General features: G+C 40.2%; 4 protein-coding genes across 6 annotated transcripts; 3 read left to right on the top strand and 1 right to left on the bottom strand.

The window, feature by feature from the left end:
* Positions 1–2,284: 2,284 nt before the first annotated feature.
* On the top strand, positions 2,285–5,722 carry prdx4 (peroxiredoxin 4). Its single transcript, XM_070917933.1, has 7 exons — positions 2,285–2,593; positions 3,978–4,095; positions 4,193–4,309; positions 4,555–4,677; positions 4,921–5,051; positions 5,194–5,228; positions 5,598–5,722. Exons 1-7 carry the CDS (start codon positions 2,377–2,379, stop codon positions 5,646–5,648), a joined length of 792 nt encoding a protein of 263 aa, XP_070774034.1. The 5' UTR covers positions 2,285–2,376; the 3' UTR covers positions 5,649–5,722.
* A 1,456-nt stretch (positions 5,723–7,178) lies between these two features.
* LOC139295131 (diamine acetyltransferase 1-like) lies at positions 7,179–8,231 on the top strand. Its single transcript, XM_070917233.1, has 6 exons — positions 7,179–7,244; positions 7,360–7,411; positions 7,516–7,596; positions 7,685–7,786; positions 7,921–7,961; positions 8,064–8,231. Exons 1-6 carry the CDS (start codon positions 7,179–7,181, stop codon positions 8,229–8,231), a joined length of 510 nt encoding a protein of 169 aa, XP_070773334.1.
* A 1,392-nt stretch (positions 8,232–9,623) lies between these two features.
* LOC139294853 (zinc finger Y-chromosomal protein 1) lies at positions 9,624–18,161 on the top strand. 2 transcript variants are annotated; one of them, XM_070916805.1, is made up of 9 exons: positions 9,624–9,679; positions 11,998–12,094; positions 12,386–12,697; positions 13,257–13,406; positions 13,818–13,946; positions 14,038–14,172; positions 14,316–14,459; positions 15,207–16,212; positions 16,321–18,161. In XM_070916805.1, the coding sequence occupies exons 2-9, from the start codon at positions 12,028–12,030 to the stop codon at positions 16,505–16,507; spliced, it is 2,130 nt and encodes a 709-aa protein (XP_070772906.1). In that variant the 5' UTR covers positions 9,624–9,679; positions 11,998–12,027; the 3' UTR covers positions 16,508–18,161. The 2 variants fall into 2 exon arrangements, with proteins under 2 accessions (XP_070772906.1, XP_070772905.1); XM_070916804.1 differs by lacking the exon at positions 14,038–14,172 and having other exon boundaries at positions 15,207–18,161.
* An 847-nt stretch (positions 18,162–19,008) lies between these two features.
* On the bottom strand, positions 19,009–20,992 carry LOC139295165 (lipocalin). Of its 2 annotated transcripts, none has more exons than XM_070917285.1 (6): positions 20,823–20,992; positions 20,028–20,167; positions 19,850–19,929; positions 19,617–19,730; positions 19,403–19,504; positions 19,009–19,298 (listed from the first exon to the last, which is right to left on the bottom strand). In XM_070917285.1, exons 1-6 carry the CDS (start codon positions 20,913–20,915, stop codon positions 19,279–19,281), a joined length of 549 nt encoding a protein of 182 aa, XP_070773386.1. In that variant the 5' UTR covers positions 20,916–20,992; the 3' UTR covers positions 19,009–19,278. The 2 variants fall into 2 exon arrangements, with proteins under 2 accessions (XP_070773386.1, XP_070773387.1); XM_070917286.1 differs by having other exon boundaries at positions 19,856–19,929.
* Positions 20,993–26,173: the final 5,181 nt, after the last annotated feature.

The raw sequence follows: 26,173 nt of genomic DNA, 5'->3' as shown, positions 1-26,173 counted from the left end.
GATTTTCAATGATCAGTGTTTTTTGTCCAATGCTGTCTCATAGTGCCAGTGGTGCTTCTTGTACGCTGCCCAGGCTACACATTTTCAGACATGTAGGGATTGTTTGTGTAAATACTTTTACAGGTATTATTTATTTATATTAAGCTGAAGGTCATAGTTCTTTCTACCATTGTCATGTATAACATTTAATGTGTATAAGTAAATCTATTCACTCTTATGTAGCATAATAAACCTCACAAACTAAACAGTATATGTACTCTCCTGTAATGGCTAGACTCCAGTGTCTCACTCCTTACACCATTATTTCCCATCATCTCATAATGCACATCTTGGGTGGAGCCATCGATCAAGCTGTTTAAATCAATACACTTCCTCCTATCAGTCAGTCTATCAAGTGATTGTTTTTTGGCGTCTCCCTCCCCCTTCACTTCCATGCCAATTCCTCTGGAGTCAGTCAGTTGCTCTTTCCTCTGGTGCCACCCTCAGGCCAATCTGTAGTATCCTTTTTTCCTTCCTGTGCACTAAGCATATACAGACCTACACTGACTGGTATGCAGGATTTTTTTGGTCATGATTGTTACATATAGTACCTTACATCATAATTTATGTTGTCAATCTAAAATTGTAACATTGAAATTTCAAGCATTTGTGTTGACATTTTCCTTACTTTGTAGCTCACTCAACATCTCAACAACATTAATTTGTACATTAATCATGGACCAATTTTCACAAACATCATGCTGACCAGCACTTACTGTTGTTAACAGTGGGTAGATTACATTATCATGCTGTCAATGCTACTGATTTCTAATAATTATGTAACATAATTTTGGCAGGTGCCAAAAATCCTAAATCAAGATGACTCAAGGATTTGCAGACGTATCAGTTGAGTCTCAATGTGAAAGAACTGAATATATGCAGAGATGAGAGTGAGGTGAGCAGGTGAGACTGGATCAGGAGTGTTCCTGTCCTTCAATTTGAACCACTTTTTGATAAAATACAATATACATAATCTAAATATAATATTGATGGGGTTTTTTTGATGCTTTTTTTGAGTTTGCTTAATATAAGGTTAATGATAACCTGCAGTACTCAGGATACAGCAAAAACCACACACATACATTTCTACATCTTGACCACTATAGTGAACAGAGAGAATTAGTTCAATTAAAGGAGGACAAGGAGAGAAACGTTGTATTTCTGTGGAATAAACAAATTAACAAACATAAATTAACATATTTAGGCAATAAAGACTATGTTATTCTGTCCAGACCAGCTGCCAAATACAGAAAATGCAGATGATATTTGATGATAATTTTAGTTGAAAATAGCTGGTGATTAGTAGATGAATCTGCAGGAATGAGGATACAATCACAGAAAGGTACAGACAAGCTGCCCAGAGGAAGTAGCAAATGACATGATAGCATATAGTAAGTGTATTATGATCTATTGTTTGAGTATTAGACACCCTTTAATAGATGTTAAATTATTTAGGTGAGGTTGGGAAATAAGAAAAAATGATAGGAAAGTATTACAGCCACATAAAGGGACATTTACTGATGGGTCTCAGGAACGGATGCTGCAGTCACATCTCTAACAGTTAATATTGACAAACAGTCTAAGATTAGAAATTACTGAGAAAAAAAGATAATAATGACAATATTACAAAAATAGGGTAGTAATCTAAGCGAAAACCAGCTAATGTTTGTGATGAATATCAAGAATTTAAATCTAGATCATACATCAAACAGACATGGAGCAACGGTAAGAAGTCCTTAGAAGAAAAGGCATGTTATATTATGGCAGGGCAGTGGTATTTATTTATGTATGTATTAGGGCTGCAGCTAACGATTATTTTCATTAGTGATTAATCTGAAGATTATTGTCACAATGAATCGATTAATTGTTTAGTCTATAAAATGTTAAAAAAAATGTGCTCATGATCCCAAAGTGATGCCTTCAAATAGCTGATTTTGTCCAACCACAGACTCTTAATTTACTATCATCAACGACAAAGAAAAGCAGCAAATCCTCTCATTTAAGAAGCTGGAACCAGCAAACGTTTCGATTTATCAATTAGCAAAATAGTTGGCAACTTTCGATCGAATAATCGAGTAATTGTTGCAGCTCTAGTATGTATTTCTTTTTTGTTTATTTATGAATGGAAATGGGTTAAAGAGGAAAGTGGGCATTAGCTAATTAACTCCAGAAGATGGCAGTAATGCAACAATGATTCCGCCAGCTGCTGCAAAAACCGGAATGAAGAAGAAGAGGAGGAGGAGGAGGAGGAGGAAGAAGAAGGTCTCTTCAAATCCTGCCCAAAGACTTGAAACGCATTGCCAGTGAGCGGCTACGTGCTCTAAAAGCGACGGCACAATGGAGTTTCTCTCGCTCACTAATCTAAAGAAGCAGCTTTCCTGCGCGCTCTGTGCCGCTCTCCTCCTCCTCCTCCTCACCAGAGTCACATCTGCAGAGGAAGGCGCTCATGCGAAAAACTCCCAGTGTCACAACTACGCGGGAGGACACGTCTATCCTGGAGAGGCTTTCCGTGTGCCTGTGTCTGACCATTCCCTGCACCTCAGCAAAGCCAAGAGTGAGTCTTGATTTCACCCGTAGGTGGCAACTTAGTCTTTTAGTTAGTATTTGCATAACCAAAAGTGCGCAGTGATTCGCTTTTCTTCCCGCTGCTGACAAACCCAGCAGCTGCTGCAGCTTCAGCATGGTGCTCCTGCTGTTAGGACAATAGGAGCAAGCCGACAGTGTCTGTCTGCAGCTTGTGTTCATATTTGATTGGCTGCGTCTTATGGTTTAATTCTCAGCCGGCAGTTTAAGAGGTTCGTAAACTTTTAGTCAGATGCTCTTTGTAGGACACGTCATGCTATGAAGTTCATTGCTGTTCCGCCCCTTCGACACATGACCCCGCACCAACACTGCTCGTAATAACACTAAAGGGTTGGACAAAATAACAGGAACACATGGACGTCCATTAAAGTCATGAGGTCATGTTTAAGGCCCTATAATATGTAGTCTTGTCAGCACATGTGCGTGTTTGAGTTAATTATTATAGGCATGGTCTCTGTTTCTCTTCAATAATACAGTTTTATTGTTTGTCATGTGTCGTCATGGGTTTTGAGACTTTACCCCAGGCCACTTTTGCAGTGTTTGTGCACCAGCAGACGTGGGCTCTGTACTTGTCACACTTGCCTTATGTTGCTGGTTGTAATTGAGACAAGCATTTCAAAGGTATTTAATGCATACATTGTGAGAAGAAAAGCCTTAACATAATGATGACATATTGTACCAGAAAACTGCAACTGGCAAAGAAGAACGGGGTCATAAAGATTTAAATATTTATTTATCACAACCACATTTGCACACTGCAGTGAAATGCATTGTCACCATCTCCATAGACTGTGCATAGGGCATGTATGATTATGTGGAGGAAAATAAACAAATATAGAGAAAACATAATAGAAACATTTCCAAGAGCAGATTTGGGCATAAGAAAACAATAAAAACAAAAGGCAGAAGGTGTGTACAAAGTAGTAAATGGTAGAATACAAATAAATCATTAAAAAGTGGATATGGAAAATGAAATATGAAACACTGAACAATAGGAGACAGAATGCAGAACAAAATGTGAATATGGACATTGGAAATAATACAAATATGAGATACAGAGGTAAAGTGAAATGAGATATATACACTATACAACCGTATGACCTTAAAACCTGCATTGGAGTTTAATCAGCTCCTCTAAAAGTGTAAAAATACAGAAGATTGAGTCTCAATGTGCCATTTAAAAGCTAAAGCACCACTGCAATCTGTCTGTTTTGAACCTGCACATTTTTGCTGAAATACATATGTGACATTTAGTCATTTGCAGCAACGAAATGTGTGTCATGAATGTCATCAAATTACAATTACAGTAGAAAATCCTGGTTTTATCAATCCACGTATTCTTCTCCCTACTTAAGTTTCAAAGCCTGCACCACACTGGGAAGGAACAGCTGTCATTAACGGTGAATTCAAGGAGGCGAAGCTGTCGGACTACAGAGGCAAATATCTTGTCTTCTTCTTCTATCCCCTGGACTTGTGAGTAACATCTGAGACACACGTTGTAGAATCACTTCATTTGTGTTGCACCGCAGAATGTATTCTTATGTTAATGTGTTTGTTCTGTCTTTTGCAGCACATTTGTCTGCCCCACTGAGATCATTGCATTCAGCGATCGTGTTCATGAGTTTCGTGCCATCAACACAGAGGTGGTCGCCTGCTCTGTCGACTCCCAGTTCACCCACCTGGCCTGGTGAGATTGTTGTCTGCATTACATCCAAAAAAATGCTATCAGACTTGAAAGACAGAACCTAATAATAATAGACGTCTAATAATAGACGGCACTATAGTGGACTGATTGAAGTGGAATAATGATTTTTTTTTAATATATTTTGCCCCCAGTGATTGCTTTGATTATTTTGTGCTCCAGTAAATCATTTTGCTAAACTGTGCACTCAGAATAAGCTTTGTTTTTCTCACATTTCTTGTTATTATTAGGATCAATACGCCCAGAAAGCAGGGCGGACTTGGACAAATGAAAATCCCTCTGTTGTCTGACCTCACTCACCAGATTTCAAAAGATTATGGAGTCTACCTGGAGGACCAGGGACACACACTGAGGTACGGTTTCACATTTACATTTATGGCCATTGTCAAAGGTTTGTAGGCGATCAACTTAAAGAAGCATGTCTTGTTATTTAACACTGTTAGGAGTGAACAAAAGGCGATAAGTTGTAGGAGCAGGTATGAAAGAAACTGTAGTGTCACCCTGTAACAATGTATACTTATAAATGCTTCTACAATGTGGACAAATGTGCGTAATGGTAAACCGTTAACAGAAGGTCATGCTTGAATCTCTGTCAGGGGACTCTTCATCATTGACGACAAAGGCATCCTGAGGCAGATCACCATGAACGATCTTCCAGTGGGAAGATCTGTGGATGAGACTCTGCGGCTGGTGCAGGCCTTCCAGTATACTGACAAACACGGAGAAGGTACGAGAAGCTCGTTTAAACAAGTTGACGTTCATAGTTTACATGGCTCTGCAGTAGTACCTGGAAACTAATTGCTGGTTTTCAGTGGATTCTTTGATCTGTTTTTCTTGTGCTGACCTGAATTATGTGTATTGTTTTACAGTGTGTCCAGCAGGATGGAAACCAGGCAGTGACACAGTGAGTATCACCGGGGCTGTGACTGATTTGGATCCTTGGCCACTAAACTAGTGTTGTTCTATAACTGATGGAAGATCTCAGATAGGGTACCATGTATTTGCATGTCAGTCTGTCTGTGGCCAGCTGGTGCAATAACAAATATTGTGTCTGTCTAAATGACAGGCTATCTCAGTACAAAAGCAGGAAAGAAAACATATTTTCATTTTCATCGTGAAGTGGGAAACTAAACAATAATTGTGACACTAGAGGACTAGTTTGTCTGGGTTCTACATTAGTTACAGCCACATTCTAGTATATTTCCATTGTCTAGTGTGTTTGTTATTATCATAAGAAATATTGTGCACTAATTTAATTAATTCTTTCCCACAGATTATTCCCGACCCTTCAGGCAAGCTGAAGTATTTTGATAAACTGAATTGATCTGCGTTTCTGCCGTCCCAGTCTGTGAAATCCACCACTTACAGAAAGTTCAAATAAAATGTGTTTTCATAAAATGCTGTCTGTCTGGTCTCCATCTGACAGTGACAACATGGTTTTAGCTCAGGTACCTTTTTTGTTTTCTTTAGTGCAGAACGTTTCAAAGCCTGGATCACACTGGGAAGGAACAGCTGTCATTGATGTGAATTCCCCCAGTGACTGCCAGATGCTCATAAGCAACAACAGATTACTAAGAGTCCAGCAAGAAAGTGTCATCAGACACATTACCATACTTTCTGTACCTCTTGTGGTGTCTGCTTTGAATTTGCTGGAATGTAAATGTGCTGCAAATAGAGCGGATCTTACCTTGGAAACCAGCCCCAGGCTCTACACAGTCAGTTAAGACAACTTCCATGAAGCATTTACACAAACAATTAAAGAAGTTTGCATTGGGAGCGGCCTGAGAGCAAACTCTGGGTAAACAGTGTATACATCAGAAGAAACTTGGAAGTTGGTTAACATCACATTCCTGCTTTGTCCTAAATAATAAAGGAACAGGAAAGTGTAGTAATGACGGTGTGAAATGTATCAAACAGGCCCATGCTAAGGCTTTGTATGTGGAAACATTACTTGAAATTGCAACTAACTACTAACTGGGAGAGCTTGTTGACAAAAACAGTATTGCGGGGTATTTTCTGCAACTGAACTAATGAAGTTTAAAAAAAAAAATTTTAAATGTCTATATATATAAATTCTCCACATTGAATACAGATTAACAGATTTTAGAACAGTGCAAGTCATCCTAAAAGATGATGATGTAATTTGAGTAGATCAAACAGTGAGCGGACAGTGTGTTTATGAGTCATCATTGTTAAAAACTGGCTAGTCATCACCCTGAAAGATGTCACCACATCGCAGCCTTGTCTCAAAGCAGCCACATCAGGAGTTAATCTATCACCTGCTCCTTCCTGGCTAATGATAACCTAAACTGTCCCAACTAATTTTCCTTGTATACTTTTTATTGGAGGCACAAATGATGGTTCAACTCTCTGTGTGTCTGAATATTTGCAGAGGAGAAGCAAATGTGACAGACTGAAGAGCAATTGATTATTATTAATTGAAATGTTCATTTTCACATATGGGTTAGTCTTCACTTTGCTCTACAGACATTATGCGCACTGGTCATGTTTTCTCCAGGCCAGGTTAATATTTACCTTTTAAACAACATTCAAATGAAGTACAATGATCAACACAAAGATAAGGAGTCAACAGAAAAAGAAACGGGATGTAAAGGGCTGTTTGACCATATATGGATTATTGAACAGGTCTACCTCCTCCATGGATACATAAAAGGGACTTTGCTGAAGCTGCTGCACCACTCTGTGCGACCCATCCAATGCAATTCTTTGTACACTGGTTTTCTAAATTCATTGCCGGGGGGTGAACTCCTGAGGAGCGGATGAAGAAACAAATTTTGCTTTTATTCACATTCAGAGGACTAGTAAGCAAAGGAAAAAAGAGTAAAAAGAGAAAATGGCCAGTTTTATATTACGGAAAGCTGAACCCAACGATGTCCCCGATATCCTGCGACTCATAAAGGTAAGCCAAATGTTGAAGCCTAATATGGATAGGACATGTGGGCCATTTGACAGCAAATATATTATCTCTATTAATAAATTGTAATTCCAGTTAAAGTTTCCTTTTCGCCTTTTAGGAACTTGCTAAATTTGAAGAGATGGAGGAGAAGGTCATGCTGACAGAGAAAGGTGCTTTAGTTTATGTTGAACTATATGCCTACATTTTATACATATATTTACCTGGATGTTCAGAAGAGATTTTCAGTCTCATAATATCAATGTCTCACTTGTAGAGCTACTTGAAGATGGCTTTGGGGATCATCCATTCTACCACTGCTTAGTTGCTGAAGTCCCAAAAGAGCAGAGCTCAAAAGGTAAAAACAGGTCTCTAACACAAAACTCACATTTCTTTAAATGTTTGCTCTTTAAATTCAACTCCTAACTCGTGGTGTTTTCGTCTAGGATGCACTGTGATTGCCTTTGCCATGTACTACTTCACATATGACCCTTGGATTGGAAAGCTTCTCTACTTGGAGGACTTCTACGTAATGCAGGAGTTCCGTGGTAAGGTTGTTGACAAGTGCTGTTATATGATGGTGGTAAAGGTTAATAAGTTACAGGAAAAAAGTTTCGAGGGGCATTTTTTTACACACCCTCAAAGAACTAACTGTTTTAATTGCACTCTGTATATTCACCAGGTCTTGGCATTGGTTCACAAATCCTGAAGGTTCTGAGTGAGGTACGATTTTAAAGCTTCTTTAGTGACCGATTCAACTCAGTTTCAACTGTATTCAATGCTTCAAGTGTCCTTGTGTTTAAGTTTTGATTTTTCTTCCTCTAGACGGCAGTGAAGACTCGCTGTAGCGGCATGCACTTCATCGTAGCAGAAAACAACACAAAATCCATCGAGTTCTACAAGCGGAGAGGAGCAGCTGATCTCTCCTCTGAGGAGGGCTGGCGTCTTTTTGAGATTGAAAAGGAAGACCTGCTGAAAATGACTGCCAATTAGAGTTTACTGTGAATTCACTTGTGCTGACTGTTGGTGATAACAATAGTGCTGTTTTGTTTGATCAGTGATTTGACACAGTCTTAATAAACACATTTAAAAATCAACTGTTATTTTTGATAATAAACGATGTCTGCTAATTTCAGTTAATCTGACATTTAGAAAGACCTCTTCTGATTAATGAATGACACTGAGCTTTGGGAATAACTATGCTAACTATACTGCTGGATAGTGTTTTATTTGAATACATTTCATTTTTTCATTTTTGGAGGCCTATAAAGGTAAAATTCTCCAAAATATTTGAGAAAAGTTGCAAAAAATAAACATAATTTTGTCTTGGATTTTTTTTTTCTTTTTCCGTAACTTAACAATCATCTCTCCGTTTCATATCATGACCCTCTGTTGGGCCCTGACCCCCAGGTTGAGAACACTTAATAATTATTTGCAGAGCCAGTGTTTTTCTTTTGCATTCATATCTTTTACTGCCATTACAATAAATCTATACATTTTGAGATAGCTTGAATTAAAAGGTGGCCAGGAGGGAACCTTTGGTTTTCGTATTACAAATACAAAGTTACAATAATGTTAATCCTCGTGTGCCAGCATCTTAGAATCAGTTTTCAGATGCTTCAATTAAAAGTAGAAATAAAATACTCCATTACAAGAAAAAAAAAATCTTACTTTCTACCTCTGCCTGCATCAATAAGATATGTAAACTAAACTGTAAACTACAACCTTTATCTACCTAGTAATAAAATTGTGGTTTATTGGCCATTTTATGAAAAAATGATTGAAAAGCCCTTTCTTAATTTTGACTTGCAGGATATACGGAGAACCTAAACTAAAGCCTGAGGTTGTTATGAAGGAACAGTCGGGTTTATCCACTCAGGATGAAACTGATACTGTGTTAGGGTGTTTCATTGGAAACAAGTCAGCGGTTTGTTTAAATGTTGGATGCTCTCCGCCTGCAGGTCATAGTTTAATCACCTTTTATTGTCCACCTCACCGCTGCATAGGAGTCTGCAGTTCTCAGCCCATCACTAGCTACATCAACCTTGGGGCATAAACTAATTAAAATGAACACTGCACGTTTTGACATAACCCGCTTGTTCAGTGGTCCTCAGATTATGGCCTGTTTGGTGCCTGCCGGTGTGATTTCCACCACAACCCTTCCGCATTTTCCTGCTGCTCTCGGGCTGTGACGTGTCGTGCTGACGGCGGCCTCGGAGCTGGAGGAGCGGGGGGCTGTAGCATGACAAGATCTGGCTCCAGACGTCCTGCTTTGCTTTCAGCAGAGATTCAGAAACAACCCCTAACCCCTCCTTCTCTGCTCCTCTCCGGCCCGCCCAAATAACACAAAATTCCCGACTGAATCCTGCCCGAGTCTGGGGGAACCAGGCGGCCTGGGAAGCCGAAGAGCGGACAGAGGCCATCCCTGCAGCATAAATCTGGTACGGGGGTAATTTTTGCTCTTGGGGTGCCCGTTTGCAGAGCTATGTTTGCATTTGTGCGTGTCCGTGTCTCTTTGTTTTTGCATGCATGTGGTATTTTAATTTATTTCTTTATTCTCACTGAGAGGCCGCAAAGGGTTGGGCCTTTCTTCTCAGGCCCAGGCCTCTATAGAGGCCGTAATTGGTAATTCAGGCCCATCCGGTTAGCTAGCTAGCCTGCTGAAAGGAGCGGGGTTTGTATTCGCCAGTCGTCGTTGGCTAACGTAATTTGTAATTGATTATAACAGTCAATGTACAGTATAGTCTTCAACAGAAGCTAGATTAACATTTGCTCATTGCCTTGTGGTACTTTCAGTTAGTGTTAAAATTAGCATTCGTCCAGACACCAAGCTAACAAAATGGCGGACGCTGGTGTGATGAAAATCGGTTGTAGAAAATGTGTGTTTAGCCTCCCCCTGCTAGCTGGCTACTACAGAGGCGCACCGATGTAACGTTAGACCTAATATATCCGCCAATCTATTTTTTGGTAGTTTTCAATTTATTGCATGTATGTTGGCGCAAACAGCTCTTTCTAAATGTGTGTTTTAGCTGTGACAGTCGGACTTTGCGTGTGTAATCAGTGCTAACGTTACTCCAGTGGTCAGTTGCAGACATTGCCGTTTATCATCTCATCGGGGTTTACACTGTGTTTAGTCTAGTATGAATGAGTAGCTAAGTTAGTACGATCACCCTAGTAGGTATTAATGTGTTGGCGGCATCTTTCAGCACACTGATGCTCAGTGTTGTGCGCCACATCTCCACACAGCGTTTTCATCATTTTCCACCTGGAGGTGGGGGATGGTACATTCAGTGGAAATTAAATGGCACCCCGGCTGCACCGTCCACTGTTTACATCTCTGCATCCCCCTGTGTGTGTGTGTGTGTGTGTGTGTGTGTGTGTGTGTGAGAGAGACGGGGAGAGATTTTTGTCGCACAGTATCCCACCTTCATCTCCATGATGAAGGTAGTGCCAATCGGGCTGAAATGTTTGTTTCACATTGAAGTAGTGATGCAGTCCTGGTAAATATGCCACTGGTCATTTCACATTGCCGCAGCCACAAGCTAACACTGCTAAATATATATTCTAAATAGTAATTGAATCGATTATTTATTGCGCCCACCCCCTCAACAAAAAAAATCACCCAATTAGCCAGTGAGGCCAGACTTTGTCTTTCCAGTGCAGTTTTCTTCATATCAGGTGACCATATGTTGTTGTTTGTGTGTAAATATATATGAATAAAATGTCAAAACAAATGAAGTTCCCCACAGAGAAACAGCGGCAGGATACAAAGCACAAACAAAGAATAACATGACTGACAATTATATAAAATTGATATAATGTTTGTTTTATGTAAATATGTCTTATTGGGGCAGGATGTTATTACAAAAAGTTCTATGCTAGTGCTGATTCAATGAATAAGTATCCTGAAGTATGAAATAACAACTAGTCCCTTGATGGCAGCTTTAGATACTTAACAGTTTTCAGTATATGGTGCTACAGAGTTAGACACATTTTGGTCGCTGCCAAAAAAGTACTGAGGTTTGTGCACAATGTTTATGATCTGAAGCCTATAAGAACCAATACATAACAGTGTTTACTGTAAAATTACTTTTTGGATACGTATTAGCTGTTAGGGCGATGCTCAGGCTGCAGTAGTTGTGCAACACCAGGCCAGTAGTCTCGCCATCATGTGAATAACATTATAATGTCAAATGAACGACATACACACCATTTTTTTCTTCAACAAGCAAAGGATGACAAGCTCATTGTGGCTTTCTCCGGGCACATCTAGAAAGGAAATATCTTGATTCTGCCTAGGTTAACATACTGTGTAAGAATCACGTTTCATGGTTTGCATCACCCGGATTTCTGTTTCAAAATTCAAATAGTTTAAAATCACATTAATGGCCACAAACACGCACAGGATTTTTGCTTGAGTGGGTGCAGATTCGGTTGTTTGAGATTCACAGACATACAGCACAAGGAAAAATAACCTTTTCAAAACAGTTGTCAATATATATCTTTCTATATGTGCAATGAATGCATTGTTTGAGAAAATTGACTTGGGTGACCTGCAGTGCATTGGTCCACTCTGCTAGATGAGCATCATACTGACAAGAATTGACTGTACATGTATGGAATAATGTGTGAGGATGTAGTGACGGGCTAATTTAAGTTTCTTTGATGAGTAACAGTATGATAATGAATCGTTGAGATTGCTGGGGTCTGTTTAGCTTTGTTTCACCAAAGGTCTGAGCTTTCTATCTTTTGCTTTCAGCTCTCCAGTAACAAATGCAGTGCGAGGACAATGGATGAGGATGTCACCAGGCTTGCAATACATTCTGAAGAGCCTAAAATAATACTCCACGGATCGGGTAATTCATTTTTGTTTACACAAAGTATGTTTGTGGGTATGTGTGAGTTCTGATGGTACTGATTTTCAAGAAAGATTTTTTGGTCAGCCAGGCAACTTTAAATATTTGAATGACATCAGTAAAATGTTGTTCAGAACAAGATGTTACTGCTGTCCTTACATTACATTACAGTTGCATGAGGTCAGTAGGAAAGAAATAACAGCTTTTCATGTGTCATTTAAAACTTCTACAAACAATAAACCGTCATTATTGACTGTTTTCTGCTTAACTGGGTAATCTTGCTTCTTCCAGATGAGGGTGGTGCCGGCGGGCAGGAGTTTGTTGTGGAGCTTCAAGAGACTGTGTTGGTGTCTGAAGGCGAGGGGGAAGGCATGGCAGTTCACAGGTTTGCCCCAGATGAGTTGGTCATCCAGGATGCCGTTGAGGATGTGGTTTCTGAGTATGTGCACTGCGATGAAGATGATGTCGCTGTGGAAACCTGTGTGATGGCTCTTGAGGGCGAGGAGGAAGGTGTTGCCATGGGAGACATCCCTGAAGATGGGCTGGACTCAGAGCAGCAGGAGGACGACCAAGATGGCTGTGGAGATTATCTAATGATATCCTGTAAGTTTACTGCTCTGTCGGGGTTGGATTTAAATGTGCCATTGTTCCACTGGAAAGCACACTTGGAAAACTTCATGCGTCTTGGGGGGATCAGATCTGATCCCAAAAAAGTGTAAATGGATCCAAGAAGCACTCAAGACGGATTGAAATGCATTTGCTCAAACCACTTTTGGATGGAAATTGCAGCTCACGGTCTGATTAGCTTAATAACATCCATGGGCTGTCTCTTCTGTCCTGATAACGGCAGCTAAAGTTACACTGAAATTGTGGTGTTGGAAATGAAAGACCATTTGAAGATAATTAATGTTACTAGATCTCATAATTGACTGGGTAACATTCATTGAGTATTCAGACAAGATTGTGCAAAAATCAGATCAGAATTTATAGCTATGCTGAAATGGTACAATTAAAATCCAAGCTGTATCTTTACTAAACATAAATAGTGGTGAGGTATTTAGCATTCATGTTGTCAGAATTTACACTGTCACCAGCTCATGGCTGGCAGACCCCACACACTTGCACATCTTCAGTGAAATGTGATGTATGTCCCCCTCGCTAGTGGACGAAGCTGGCAAAATGGTGTCGGAGGATGGAACAGAGGTAACAGTGGAGGGAGCTGTGGAGGACCAGGAAGTGGAGAAGGATGAGGATGGGCAGGAGGTGATAAAGGTGTACATCTTCAAGGCTGATTCTGGGGAGGATGACATGGGTGAGTAGCAGTAAAGCTTCAACCTCTGTTAGAAATGATGAAGGAGAGTTCTAGTGCTTGCTGCAAAATACCTTATTAGATGTGTTTTTTCCCTGAAAGAGCTTCTAAATTATTAGCAAATTGTCATTCTTCAAAAAAAACAAATACGAAAATAAAACAAAATATAGGGGAGTCTGCTCCAATCTAGCTCACTGGTTACAGGTTCTGTTACACCAACCACTAAATGATTAGATTATTTTTTTCTCTTGCAAGAAGTTATCTAGAAATTGTATTGTTGATTCTATGTGGTATTTTAGAAAGGTCATTTGAAAGTCTTAAATATAACTAGGTGAACCCTGTAGAAACCCTAGAAAAGGTAGTCAAATAATTGAAAAAAAGGTGGAGGTTTTAAAAGATGTTTTTGTTCTGCAGGAGAGTCGGTTGACATCAGCGATGGAGATACGGAGAGTGTGGCGTTAACAGAGTCTTCAGGCCAAACGCTCAGAGAGAAGATGGTTTACATGTCTGTTGGGGATTCTCATCACATTCAAGGAAACCACGGTGAGTCATTTAGATGTAACGAGCGGGGATGACTGTCATGAAACTAAACATCACTAGTTTTTTGGTTTGTACATGTTGGGCTCATCTACAGGTGGGTCCAAGGTGACTGATGAGGTTTATATGGAGGTGGTGGTAGGAGGTGAAGAGCCAGTAACTCACGACCGCTCGTATGACAGCGTGTCTCTAAGCAAGGACTTCATGCCTGTGGCCTGGGCAGCTGCTTATGGTCAGCACCCCTGTCTATTAAATTGCTTTTCAAACAACACTGGAAGCCTGTGCATCAACCACGTCTCTGAGTGTCTTGGCTTAAGCTTTACAGAAGCCGGTTTTATTTATTTTTGTGTTAAAGACACTCTTTTGGCCTCACAGGTGCCGAGGATAGCGAGAGTTGTGAGAACCGAAACGGTGCAGCCAGCGCACTGCTGCACATCGATGAATCTGACGGGGTTGATGAAATCAATAGACAACGCAACAAAAGCAAGAGACGGTCGGAGCCTCGCCAGGTGCAGACAGGTAAGAGCAACACAAAGTTAATGGTTATGGAAGTTTTGAATGTAAATGTTAAAAGCTCTTTCTCTCACCACACCATTAAAGAAGGCCTTTAGACCATAACTGCTACAGTGGAGCTGTGTTGTGCAGAAGACGTCCCTGCATTGAAATAATGATGTGACGCTGGAATTCTTGTTATTCACTCTCAGCCATGAATACAAGCAAAAAACTGTACACACGGCACACCTGTTTCTCTCCAGCCCCCTCTGCGACTTGTGCTTATATCTTTTGCACAGGTTTATCAGTTTATTGTGCATTCCTCTCTGACAGTTACCTCAGCTTTTGGATATGTGGATAAGTAGTTTATAATTTACCATTTGTGTTAGCCGTAAACAAGATTTTGTCCTCTTTCATAACAAAACATCCACTGTAAGGTGAGGCGAAAACCTCTAAATGTGGTGTTTTGCGCTGCTGCACTCTGCAATATATTGCTAGTTAATATTTTACTCTCAAGATATCTGCAGTCCCGCTTGTGTTGTCTACTCGATGTGTTACAGAACACTTTTAACCTTACTGTTGCATTACAAGGACCAAGGATAGATTATGTGAGCACCGATAATGTGTGGCTGCTTATATATATTTTTTCATACATTAAAATCTGGACCAAACCCTTTTTTTAAATAAATCGTTGGTTGTTTTAAAAGGATTTGAACACAAATGGAAGCCAAGATGACAAAAAGTTACCTTTCCTTTTGTCATTTTTCTCTCCAGCTATCATCATCGGTCCATATGGTCAGCCTCTGACAGTTTACCCCTGCATGCTTTGTGGTAAAAAGTTCAAGTCACGAGGCTTCCTGAAACGCCACACCAAGAATCATCACCAGGATGTTCTGACTAGGAAAAAATACCAATGTACAGACTGTGACTTCACTACCAACAAGAAAGCCAGCCTCCACAACCATATGGAGGTGCACGCTCTGAGCAGCAAGGCCTCTTTTGAGTGTGAAATGTGTGGCAAGGAGTTCCACCAGCAGGCAGCGCTGTTCTCTCACAGACTACAGCACCACCACAGAGAGCCCAAGAGCCAACCACCACCAACGCCCACCAAGATGCATAAATGCAAGTTCTGTGACTATGAAACTGCTGAGCAAGGACTGCTCAACCGGCACTTGTTGGCTGTTCACAGTAAAAGCTTCCCCCACATCTGTGTGGAATGTGGAAAAGGCTTTCGACACCCATCAGAGTTGAAGAAACACATGCGCACTCACACGGGCGAGAAGCCTTACTCCTGCCTGTACTGCGACTACAAGTCGGCCGATTCTTCTAATCTCAAGACACACATCAAGACTAAGCATAGCAAAGAGATGCCATACAAATGTGAGCGCTGTTTCCAGACCTTTGCAGAGGAGGAGGAGTTAATGCAGCACGGACTAACACACGAGGAGAATAAGACCCATCATTGTGCCCACTGTGATCATAAAAGTTCTAACTCCAGTGACCTGAAACGCCATATCATATCTGTTCACACCAAGGACTATCCACACAAATGTGCCATCTGTGGTAAAGGCTTCCACCGGCCATCTGAACTAAAGAAGCACTCGGTCTCCCACCGCACCAAGAAACTCCATCAGTGCCGGCACTGCAACTTCAAAATTGCAGACCCTTTTGTTCTCAGTCGTCATATCTTGTCTGTCCACACAAAGGAGCAACAGGCCTCTCCTGAAAAGAGTGAGGCTAAGAGGACAGAGACACACACTCCTGTTGTGACGCCTAAAAAGTCTGCACCTAGTGGGTCCAGCAGCTCTGGCCCGCCTGGCAGAGTCAGTGCAGCCAGCTTAGCCAGCAGTGTGACTGTAGTTATTGGCAAAGGACAAAAAGAAAGGAGGATTTACCAGTGCCAGTACTGCGACTACAGCACCGGGGATGCTTCGGGTTTCAAGCGGCACGTGATTTCCATTCATACAAAAGACTATCCGCACCGCTGCGAGATCTGTTCGAAAGGCTTCCGACGACCCTCGGAGAAGAACCAGCATATCATGCGCCACCACAAGGACGTGGTGCAGGCAGAGTGACTCTGACCGAGCCAAATACTGTGCCACAACAAAGAACAATGTTGAAGCAACCATCACACCCCAATCACTGCACCCTCAGCACAACACCATTCACATTGAAATAATGTGGCGTGTGTGCGTGCTGCACTTAGTCCGTTCTGTTGTTTTGCCCTTTTTTGATCCTCAGCCTAATGTTTGTTCAGAAATGTATACACGTGTACATAACGTTAATGCTCTGTCAGAGTTAGCAACAGAACCCCTCCGTAGACTTGCACTTTTAACTGCATGTCCCTTGCTGGTGACAGTGTGCATGGCAGATTGTGCAGATGTCTCTTTTGTAGATATACATTTTTAATTTTGCAGGCAGCAATCAGTTGTCAATCACAATGGTCCTAATTATTTGTCTCAAAACTGAAGTGTAATTTGCAAAACGTTTGCGTCATTTTGTTCAAATGTACTAAACACAGCAGTATGGATTAGCAACCTGTTCCTGTAGCACTTGCCATCTTGGTAAAGATCATGAGTTTAATGCAGTAATCAAGTCATGTGTGCTGCGTATTACGTGTGTGTGTGTGTGTGTGTGTGTGAGAGAGAGAGAGTGTGTGTAACTGAGAGTGTGAATGACAAACAAAACATCTGTTGTGCTTCCTGGTGCTCTGACCCCACCACTCTGTAACATAGTGCTTTTTGTTGTGTTAACAAAAACACCAGGCAGGCTGTGTACAGCACCCAGAGAAAAGAAACAATCATCCTTATCTTTGTACACAGGGGTCTACGATCATGGAATCAACACAAAATACACAGTGAAATAGTGGATGTGTCATGGTAGTGAATAACAGTTCACATATGCACCTATATCACAATGCGATCATAACCCCATCGCTTGATCTCACATCACATACCTGTCTGATATTTCAGTTTCAAGTCAGTAAGTGTGCTATAAGTTGTTCAGAACTAGTGCCCAAAGCAGTAGAGATCGAGCCCTGTTGGACAGCATTTTTAGTCCATGAATGCTACCTGGGAAGTGAAATCCCATTTAATTTGAAAAAGCAGATGTTTGTGATGAGGAAAATGTATGTTTTCAACATTATTTCTGATGACGAGCTGTTCGTACAGATGGTTTCTTTTTCTATGAACAAACTTGTTTTTCATGTGAATTGACACGATCTGTTAAATCACAGAAAAAGCATAATCCACAAGCATCAGTATGATACCGATATTAGGCTGGGTTAAAAAAAACAACCAATTCACATCAGTGTCCCAATATAACTGTCTGGTTTAAATTGGAATCGTTCAGTATATCTGGTGCTGCTGTTATGGAACTATGGACTGAACTCTTTGTTTTCGCCCTCACAGATGTACTTTTACCAGTAGAAAGGGAAAATGTATATCTTTTTAGATGCAACTTCAGAAGACAGGTGCTGGTGGTGTACTTGTACTATGGCTTTTTACATTTTCGTTATCACCTGTGATTATTTCTGTTTTTATATTTATTTCATTTACAAGTTGTTGTATAGTTAAGTGTAACTAGACTTCTATGGGACGTAAATTATTGTTTTGTATACAAATCTGTACAAAGCGTGTAGATGTAAACACTTGATAAAAAGGAAATCTGAACTGTGTTGTTATGGATGTACTTCAGCGTATTTGTTAAAAAAGGTAATAAAAGCAAAGTATTTTAGCCTTTTGTCTTTTATTTGCCCAAATTAAGTCCCCCTCCGCTCAGAAATCTGTTCTGCTTATTGTTGCATCACTTGGATGTTTGAGCTTCACTGTGCAGAGTTTGACTCTAGAAGGCTGTTTTCAAAGTCATGTTCTGAAGGGTGAAAGTGTCTCTGTGCTCACCTAAATCTGAGTTTTAAAGGTGCCCTGTGAAACAATGTTTACGTTCACTGTTACTCATCAAAACCCATCGTGTGTGTATTTAACGTCTGACAAATGTGCCAAATCCATTCCCTTCCTCACAAAATATTTGCAAAACCAGTAGAAGTTTGAAACCTGCATTGTTTACATCCATGTTTACTATCTTTACTCCTTTTTTGGCACATTACCACAATCTGTAGATCAGTGGAATAGTGTGAAACCATTAGCAGGAATGTGTATGGCATCACCCACACACTTGTTTTGTGCAAACACATCTTGGTTCGCACAAAACAAAGAAAACGGGGACCCACTAGTAAAAAAACTAGACCGTAGTGCTACTAGGGGTCTAAAATTCCACAGGGATCCTTTTAAGATACTGGGCATGAGCATGATTTTATTTTCACAACTAGTTTGGAAGCCAATCGTGATCCAGTATACAAGTGTGATGATATATGATGATGTATAGAGTAGTGTGATGTGGAAACTTAAGTGGACTTCTCATTGAAATAGGAATAGTGAATACCTCTTGTGTGCAGCAGCTTAACTTTTGAAATGAATATTTGCGTTTTTCTCTTTTCAAGAGAAGGAATAGAAAGCTTTTTAAGAAACTTAAACCAGGTAAACTTTTCTTTTGTGGACAAAACATATCAGACATATCATTCAGAGCAGATCATTTTATATGTCTCAAAACATGTCTGGAGGGGCCTTTAAAGACTGCTCAGTTACAACTGCAGGTAGATCAAAGCAAAGTATTGTATATTGAAACCAGGCATTAAACATCATGTTTAGTGGCATTAGGAGCTAGAAATTAACTGGGGAAAAAAATGATTGTCTCCGTTTATGGGAGTGACCTTGATAGATAGAATATTCACAACAACCGTTAAGGTCTTCAGACAGCATCATTGACATACTTTGACCAGGGCAGAAAACTAGGCAGCAGGGCACTCCTCTAAAGAAGGAAAAAAAAGAAAAGGATAAGGTGATTAATGCATAACACCACTCTTATTCACAGGTTATGTTTGCATGAATCCTCTCCATTGATATAGAAAGTACCATTTTTGGGAAGGAAAGCGATATTTTCCGGCAGGATGCCAGTCTCCAAGGAGAACTGCCTGAACTTCTCCAGCAGCTCAGGGCTGAGGTCCACTCCACGGCCTGTCAAACCACATGAGATCAATCTGCTACAGTATGCATGACCACTGAACAGCTGAACACAACATCAGATTCATACAACGGAGTGTAGCATCATGGCTAAAGATGACTTTACCGTATAGTTTGTTGACAACGGTGGGATCACCCCCCTTGGTCTTAATGGTGTGAGTCAGGGCGTACTCGTCATACTTTACATCAACCATGCGCATGTCATTCTCATTCCCCCAGCCTGCCGAAAAGGCAAAATAGATCATGTGAAAGCAGAAACGCTGCGGATGGTTTACTTGTGAATGTTGCATGCATCCCTCTGTGTGTTCAGTATTTATGTGTGTGTGTGGGTGCACTCACGCTCACTTGTGTAGGTGAACTTTCCAGGCATATCAGTCTTCTTGGCCAGATTGTTCAGTCTCCAGCAAGAGCCATCAGAGCTGCAAAGAAACCATTGAAACATGATAACCAGTGTAACCACTGATCTGCATTACAAAAAAAAAAAATCTCCTTTCTCCGTCCATCCTCTCACACTCACTTGAGACTTGCATATGAAAGGTCCAGGTCCCCATCTGCAGTTGGAGTGAACATGGCCGTGCCCACCTTCATGCTGGCTCTGCGGTTGACAAACCACTGGGCATTAGTGGCAAATCCAATCAGGTACCACTTCCCTGCCACCTGTGGACACACACAGGCAAACATAAAAATATGTGATAAATAAAAACATACAACAACACTCACTGTAGCCTGCAGTTGAACAGAGTGTGTTTAAAGTAATAAGCAGCTGTAAGTACCATAGACGATAGAGACCTTAGCTGCACTGAGTGCATGAGTGTGATTTGTAGTCAGTGGACTTTAAACAGTTGGAAAAGTTCATCTTCAATCTCTCATCTCTTCATATTTCTGTGCAATGTGACCCCTCAGTGTACAAAAATGTGGTTTAAGGTTAAAGTTGATTCCTAATTTTGTTTTCTAAATGTCACCTTACTCATTACAAAAATGGAGGCAATTGCACAGCTGTTTAAATGCATTTTACAACATAGGCAGGAAGTATTAGCAAGTTTACAACATCAGTCAAAGTCAAATACTCCTCGCCTTACTTAATTCAACTACTTTTATGCACATAGCACAAATAACTTCCTCTGACAATTGAATCATCAATGTGGCGCCCTATCACACATCCTGAAACAGCAAATCCTTTCTTCTACCAGATGCTCAGGCTGCAGCTGACTCAGTTGTGAGGAGGAATTAAACAAAATGCCTACAGGCACCATAAACCAATATTGTCACTAAAATAAAAATGGATGATAGTTCACCCAGTTATGTGTCTTACCCCCTGTATGTTGAAGTCTGCTTGGGGTACGACCTCGGAGGAAACCGTCAAGGAGCAAAGCACGGCTCCCAGCACTGTCAGCAGTAAAGTCATAGCTACTGATCAGCCGTAGACACGATGATGGAGAAGAGTGAGGATGAAGATCTGGAGGTCTGTTGTTGAAGTTCTGCCTGACAACCCTTTATATAGTGGAGAGTGAGATTACCTTTTCCCTCCCAGCCAGCACACACACACACACATTCATACACCCACACAAACCCCGGAGCTGGGATGGGTTCAAACACGTGAAGCTTCAGACAAACGCACAAACAGTTTCACAGCCACAAGGTAAGCTTTTAGCCCTGCCAGGGCAGAATTCAGTCAACCGTGTGAGAGGTGAAAGCATGACAGTAGACATCAGGCAGGAGAAACATGCCAAGAAACTACATAACATGTGGGGTAGAGATCATATCATATGTCTGTCACATAGTTAGCTTTGGAGAGCACAGTATTTGATAAAGCAGTTTCATTTTGCAGCCTCCTATTTGTGAGTATAAGCTGTAAAAACACAGCAACCAAAAGTGGTAAACAAAGCAGTGGCTGCCCTCCAGTGCTTTCTGTGGCAGAGACCACAGAATCAAATTCATCTGTCAGCAGTTGCGATAGTAAAACACAGAGACAACACAAATGCCCTTCCAGATTGGATTCCTAGTGCTTGCATCACCACGTGGTGAATTGAAATGCTTTCCTGGGAAACTATAATGTCTCTTTTAAAGTCAGTAAATACTTTATCCTTCTCATTTGTCTTAAAATTAACTTAAATAAGTAAATAAGAGAATTGATTTCACATTAAGTTTCAGAGTTCATTCCAAAGTCAACAATCTCACCTCTGGTAGCTGTTCTGGAGCTTTTGAGCATATCACATGATCTTCATCAGCAGATAGAGTGTAATTGGAGTATTAAATCACTCACTCTATAAACTGGAAGAATGGAAGTATAAATGGTGTATATATTTACTTCATCTGCAGATGAAGATCATATGATGTGATCAAAAGCACCACATCTACTAAATGGACCTTGAGGTGAGATTGTTTCGTCACCTGCTTTCATGTTGTTTGACGCTGCAATAGTGGCTAAACTATAAATATGTAAGAAAATCATGAAAATTTGCTTTTGCTACTGCCAACTGCAACTCACAGGCCCACAAGAGAAGCAAATGTTGGCTAACTAAATGACCATTTCTATACACCAGACATTGGCTCCATTCACTCGGCTCCCTTGTGCTCGCTGTCAGATGGCTTCTATAAATAGGGTAGGCAAGGTCATTTCACACAATAGCAAACTATGACTTAACACACAAATTATTCAATTCATGTTCATCTCGTCCTGCCTTGCGAAAATGTCAAATATTAGAGAAGGTTAAGAATCACCTCTAACTGTTCTAAGCCATTATTTATCTGGTTTACTACTACTGGCTCCTTTCCCTGCTGGCTGTCCTGGACCAAAACCACAACTAAACAACAACAAAATAAGCAAAAACAACAACAGACTGGCTATTTATATGGATGAAAAACCCATGCCGTACAGTGAATGTTTGGTCTGAATATAGATCATTTGTTTCAAGGTGTATTCAATGGGTATAAATATAGCTCTGTACCAGTGGTGGGAAACAATTAAGTACATTTACTCAAGTATTGTACAATTTTGAGAGACACAATACTTTTTACTCCATTACATTTATCTTAAAGCTTTAGTTACTAGTTGCTTTGCAGATCCAGATTATTGAATTATGATGTATTATTATAGATTAAACTACCCAGAGTATATAAAGTAGTTAAAATTAGCCTCACCTTTACCAGCTGCAACAATAATAGTATAATACATATACATATTGATGACAATGCAGTATTTCTGCACTGTAACTAAAGTAAAGTAAAAATTCAAAGAATAGGGGTCTGAACTAAATTGAAAGGCTCTCGACTTTTTTTTCTCCGCTTCACAGACTTAATGTGAATCCAGGAGTGATGATGAGGAGATGAATTAGTGTAATGAGTTGGACACCGACAGTGCAGTCAGGTGCAAGCAGATACATGCCACAGTACAAAGATTCCTCCGACCTACATACCTTGCCAGTTTAAACAGGTATGCCTTTTGCCCCGAGAAAACAATTATTTAAAGTAATGTTGTGCCAGAATGGTATTTCATATTTGCACATTTATAAAGACAGGCTCTTACAAAACACTGCAGATGCATAAATGTTCTAATTCTTGAGTCATTATTCATATCTACACAATATATTTATTTATTAAAGCATCTTGCAGATTTACAAAAGCTAAGATTAACTGCAAAGGGTCTGTGTCAGAGAGTCAGTAGCTCTTGTAAGGTGAAAATGAGTTCATGTCATACTGGCAAAATGGGAAAAATGAGAACTCCTCCAGTTATTCCAACTTGCAAGCGTTTGCGCATTATTCCAAGATTGTACCTCCACTGTTGACCCTGTCGTCACACAATATGAAAAGCCTACATTTGTGTTACATATTTGCAACAGTTTGTTAACAAGTGAAACGAGGTACTGACACACAATATAGCACCTTCTTAATGAACTAAATCGGTTGAATTAGAGTCAATATTAGATTTGATTTCAATGTAACTGCCCGTGATGGTTGCTTTTCAGCTATCTTTCCACCAGTTTGTAGATACTCCTGTAGTTCTTTTCCCCCAAGTGGGACATATCGTAGCAGAATTCCCAATATCTCCGATTTGACATGAACAGTTTCACCCACTAGGCTGTTCATAATTACAGTCTGAATGATATTGTTGAACGCAGCATTAATCTTGAAATGTGTAACTTCTGCTCAGCACCCAGAAAAATTAATTATGAATTGCTCCATTTTATCTGACATTTAAAATCTTGTGAATAACTGAAACTTCCCATTTAACTGCTTCAACTATTAATAACACCATAAATCATCACAGAGAACATATGACTGAATATTTTGTTAACAGCTCATTGCCCAGAGCGGTCACAGACTCTACGCTGAGACGCCTGTCCTTTGTGCCAAGTAGCTCCAAGGCAGGCATGCACACACACACACACACACAGTATACGAACACAGCATATGAATGAAATTATAGTAATAAAAAACAGGAATAAAGTTTATGAGAAGACTGAAATCTGGTCATAAAAATGAAGAATGGTGAAGAGGGTTAATCTGCACACTGTTATCACAAAACATTTTCTCAAGCATCACATTATACCCTGTGTCCAGTCTTTAAGGCTTTGTAGGCTACAAACATGACAACTGTGTATTTGTATTCAGAGGGAATTAATCTTCCACCGGTGACAACATTTGGAAAGTGAGACGATGTAATAGAACTACAAAAGTAATTTGGCCTCAGGGTGGCACTAGAGGAAAGGGCATAGATTCATTAAAGTCAAGAGAGTTTATAGTCATGGGAGTTGAATGTGCTGAATCTGGTGTTTAGATCAAATATAACCCTGTTTTTAAGTGCTGTGAAATCTGATTACTGAGTATTAAAGCCTGTTTGAGTCCATCTATGGAGGATATTTTTGGTCATAAGATTATTATTTTACTACACTGCTAGAAATAATCAGACCATAATTAAACATAAAAAGAAAAAGCAACTTCAAAAAGCAAATTTAAAATGTAAAATTACCATTTGAAAATGAAAATGAAAAAAGTGAAATCTTAAATGCAAAAGCTTAAATTGAAATGCTCAAACTGAAAGCTTAAATTGTACAGATGAAATTGAAAATGGCAATGGAAATAAGAAAAGGGAAACATCAAATATGAAAATAGTAAAATGGTCCTGGTCAATTCAATTTTATTTATATAGTGCCAAATCATAACAAGTTATCTCATATAGAGCAGGTCTAGACCGTACTCTTTTTTTTTTTTATTATTACAGAGACCCAACAGTTCCCACCATGAGCAAGCACTATGGCGACAGTGGCAAGGAGAAACTTCCTTTTAAGAGGCAGAAACCTCGAGCAGAACCAGACTCTAGGTGGGCGGTCATCTGCTTTGACTGGTTGGGGTGAGAGAGAAAGAGAGAGAGGGGGGAGAGAAAGAGAGAGGGGAGAGAAAGAGAGAGGGGGGAGAGAAAGAGAGAGGGGAGAGAAAGAGAGAGGGGGGAGGGAGAGAGGGGAGAGAAAGAGAGGGGGGAGAGAGAGAAAGGGGGAGGTACATGGAAAAAGTCGACTTTGGTGATTTCTTGAATGTGCTGATCAAAAAAGAGGGTACGATCAAGTGTACCACACGATTCATGGCAGTCGAACGAGCAGGGCCAATGACCAGCATCTCAGTTTTATCGGAATTTAACAGCAAGAAATTATAATTTGGCCAAGAGGTGTAATATATAAAGAGAAGACGAAAGTAGTTTTCAAGACGATCTAGGAGTATGCCATGATCAATGGTATCAAAAGCCACATTGAGGTCCAGTAATAGATGTATGGAAGTGGAATTTGACTCAATGGTAAGCAAAATGTAATTTACCACTTTAGTCAGTGCAGAATTCGGAACCATTTGAAGACTTTTAGTAGTAGTGCGTGGTAGAAAGACAATGAAATGTAATCCAATCTAGATGAAACAAGGGCATGAATGCGGATCTCTGCATCAGCCAAGGACAGAAAAGAGCTAATTTTAGCTATGTTGCCTACATGGAAAAAGGCAACCATGGTGATTTCTTTAATGTGCTGATCAAAAGAGAGGGTACGATCAAGTGTACCACAAGATTCATGGCAGTCGAGCTTTGAGAGATCACACAGTTGTTGAGAGATAATGTTACTTGATCAAACTGGTGTCTATGTCGACAGGGCCAATGACCAGCACCTCAGATTTATCGGAATTTAGCAGCAAGAAATTATAATTTGGCCAAGAGGTGTAACATATAAAGAGAAAAGCAGAGGGCCAAGAACAGAGACATGAGGTACTTCATATTTCACATCAGAAAATAGTGATGTAATGTTATTAACAGAAACACACTGAGTTCTTCCAGAAAGATAAGATTTTAACCCTGAGAGAGCCAGGCCAGAGACGAAAGTAGTTTTCAAGACGATCTAGGAGTATGCCATGATCAATGGTATCAAAAGCCACAAAGAGGTCCAGTAATAGAAGTATGGAAGTGGAATTTGACTCAATGGTAAGCAAAATGTAATTTACCACTTTAGTCAGTGCAGAATTCGGAACCATTTGAAGACTTTTAGTAGTAGTGCGTGGTAGAAAGACAATGAAATGTAATCCAATCTAGATGAAACAAGGACATGAATGTGGATCTCTGCATCAGCCAAGGACAGAAAAGAGCTCATTTTAGCTATGTTGCCTACATGGAAAATGGCGACCATGGTGATT

The sequence above is a fragment of the Enoplosus armatus genome, chromosome 13 (assembly GCF_043641665.1).
Source record: "Enoplosus armatus isolate fEnoArm2 chromosome 13, fEnoArm2.hap1, whole genome shotgun sequence".
Lineage (NCBI taxonomy): Eukaryota > Metazoa > Chordata > Actinopteri > Centrarchiformes > Enoplosidae > Enoplosus > Enoplosus armatus.
Note: the sequence above shows the minus strand (reverse complement) of the source record. Positions and strands in the feature narration are given on the sequence as shown.

Excerpts from the sequence above, each read along its gene's own strand:
- prdx4 (XM_070917933.1), top strand. The coding sequence starts at position 2,377 with ATGGAGTTTCTCTCGCTCACTAATCTAAAGAAGCAGCTTTCCTGCGCG. Across the intron at positions 2,594-3,977 it reads GCACCTCAGCAAAGCCAAGA|TTTCAAAGCCTGCACCACAC; the intron begins GTGAGTCTTGAT and ends TCCCTACTTAAG. Across the intron at positions 5,229-5,597 it reads GGAAACCAGGCAGTGACACA|ATTATTCCCGACCCTTCAGG; the intron begins GTGAGTATCACC and ends TCTTTCCCACAG.
- LOC139295131 (XM_070917233.1), top strand. The coding sequence starts at position 7,179 with ATGGCCAGTTTTATATTACGGAAAGCTGAACCCAACGATGTCCCCGAT. Across the intron at positions 7,245-7,359 it reads ATATCCTGCGACTCATAAAG|GAACTTGCTAAATTTGAAGA; the intron begins GTAAGCCAAATG and ends TTCGCCTTTTAG. Across the intron at positions 7,962-8,063 it reads TCCTGAAGGTTCTGAGTGAG|ACGGCAGTGAAGACTCGCTG; the intron begins GTACGATTTTAA and ends TTCTTCCTCTAG.
- LOC139294853 (XM_070916805.1), top strand. The coding sequence starts at position 12,028 with ATGGATGAGGATGTCACCAGGCTTGCAATACATTCTGAAGAGCCTAAA. Across the intron at positions 12,698-13,256 it reads AGATTATCTAATGATATCCT|TGGACGAAGCTGGCAAAATG; the intron begins GTAAGTTTACTG and ends CCCCCTCGCTAG. Across the intron at positions 13,947-14,037 it reads TCACATTCAAGGAAACCACG|GTGGGTCCAAGGTGACTGAT; the intron begins GTGAGTCATTTA and ends GCTCATCTACAG.
- LOC139295165 (XM_070917285.1), bottom strand. The coding sequence starts at position 20,915 with ATGACTTTACTGCTGACAGTGCTGGGAGCCGTGCTTTGCTCCTTGACG. Across the intron at positions 19,930-20,027 it reads CTTTCATATGCAAGTCTCAA|CTCTGATGGCTCTTGCTGGA; the intron begins GTGAGTGTGAGA and ends GTTTCTTTGCAG. Across the intron at positions 19,505-19,616 it reads CGTTGTCAACAAACTATACG|GCCGTGGAGTGGACCTCAGC; the intron begins GTAAAGTCATCT and ends GTGGTTTGACAG.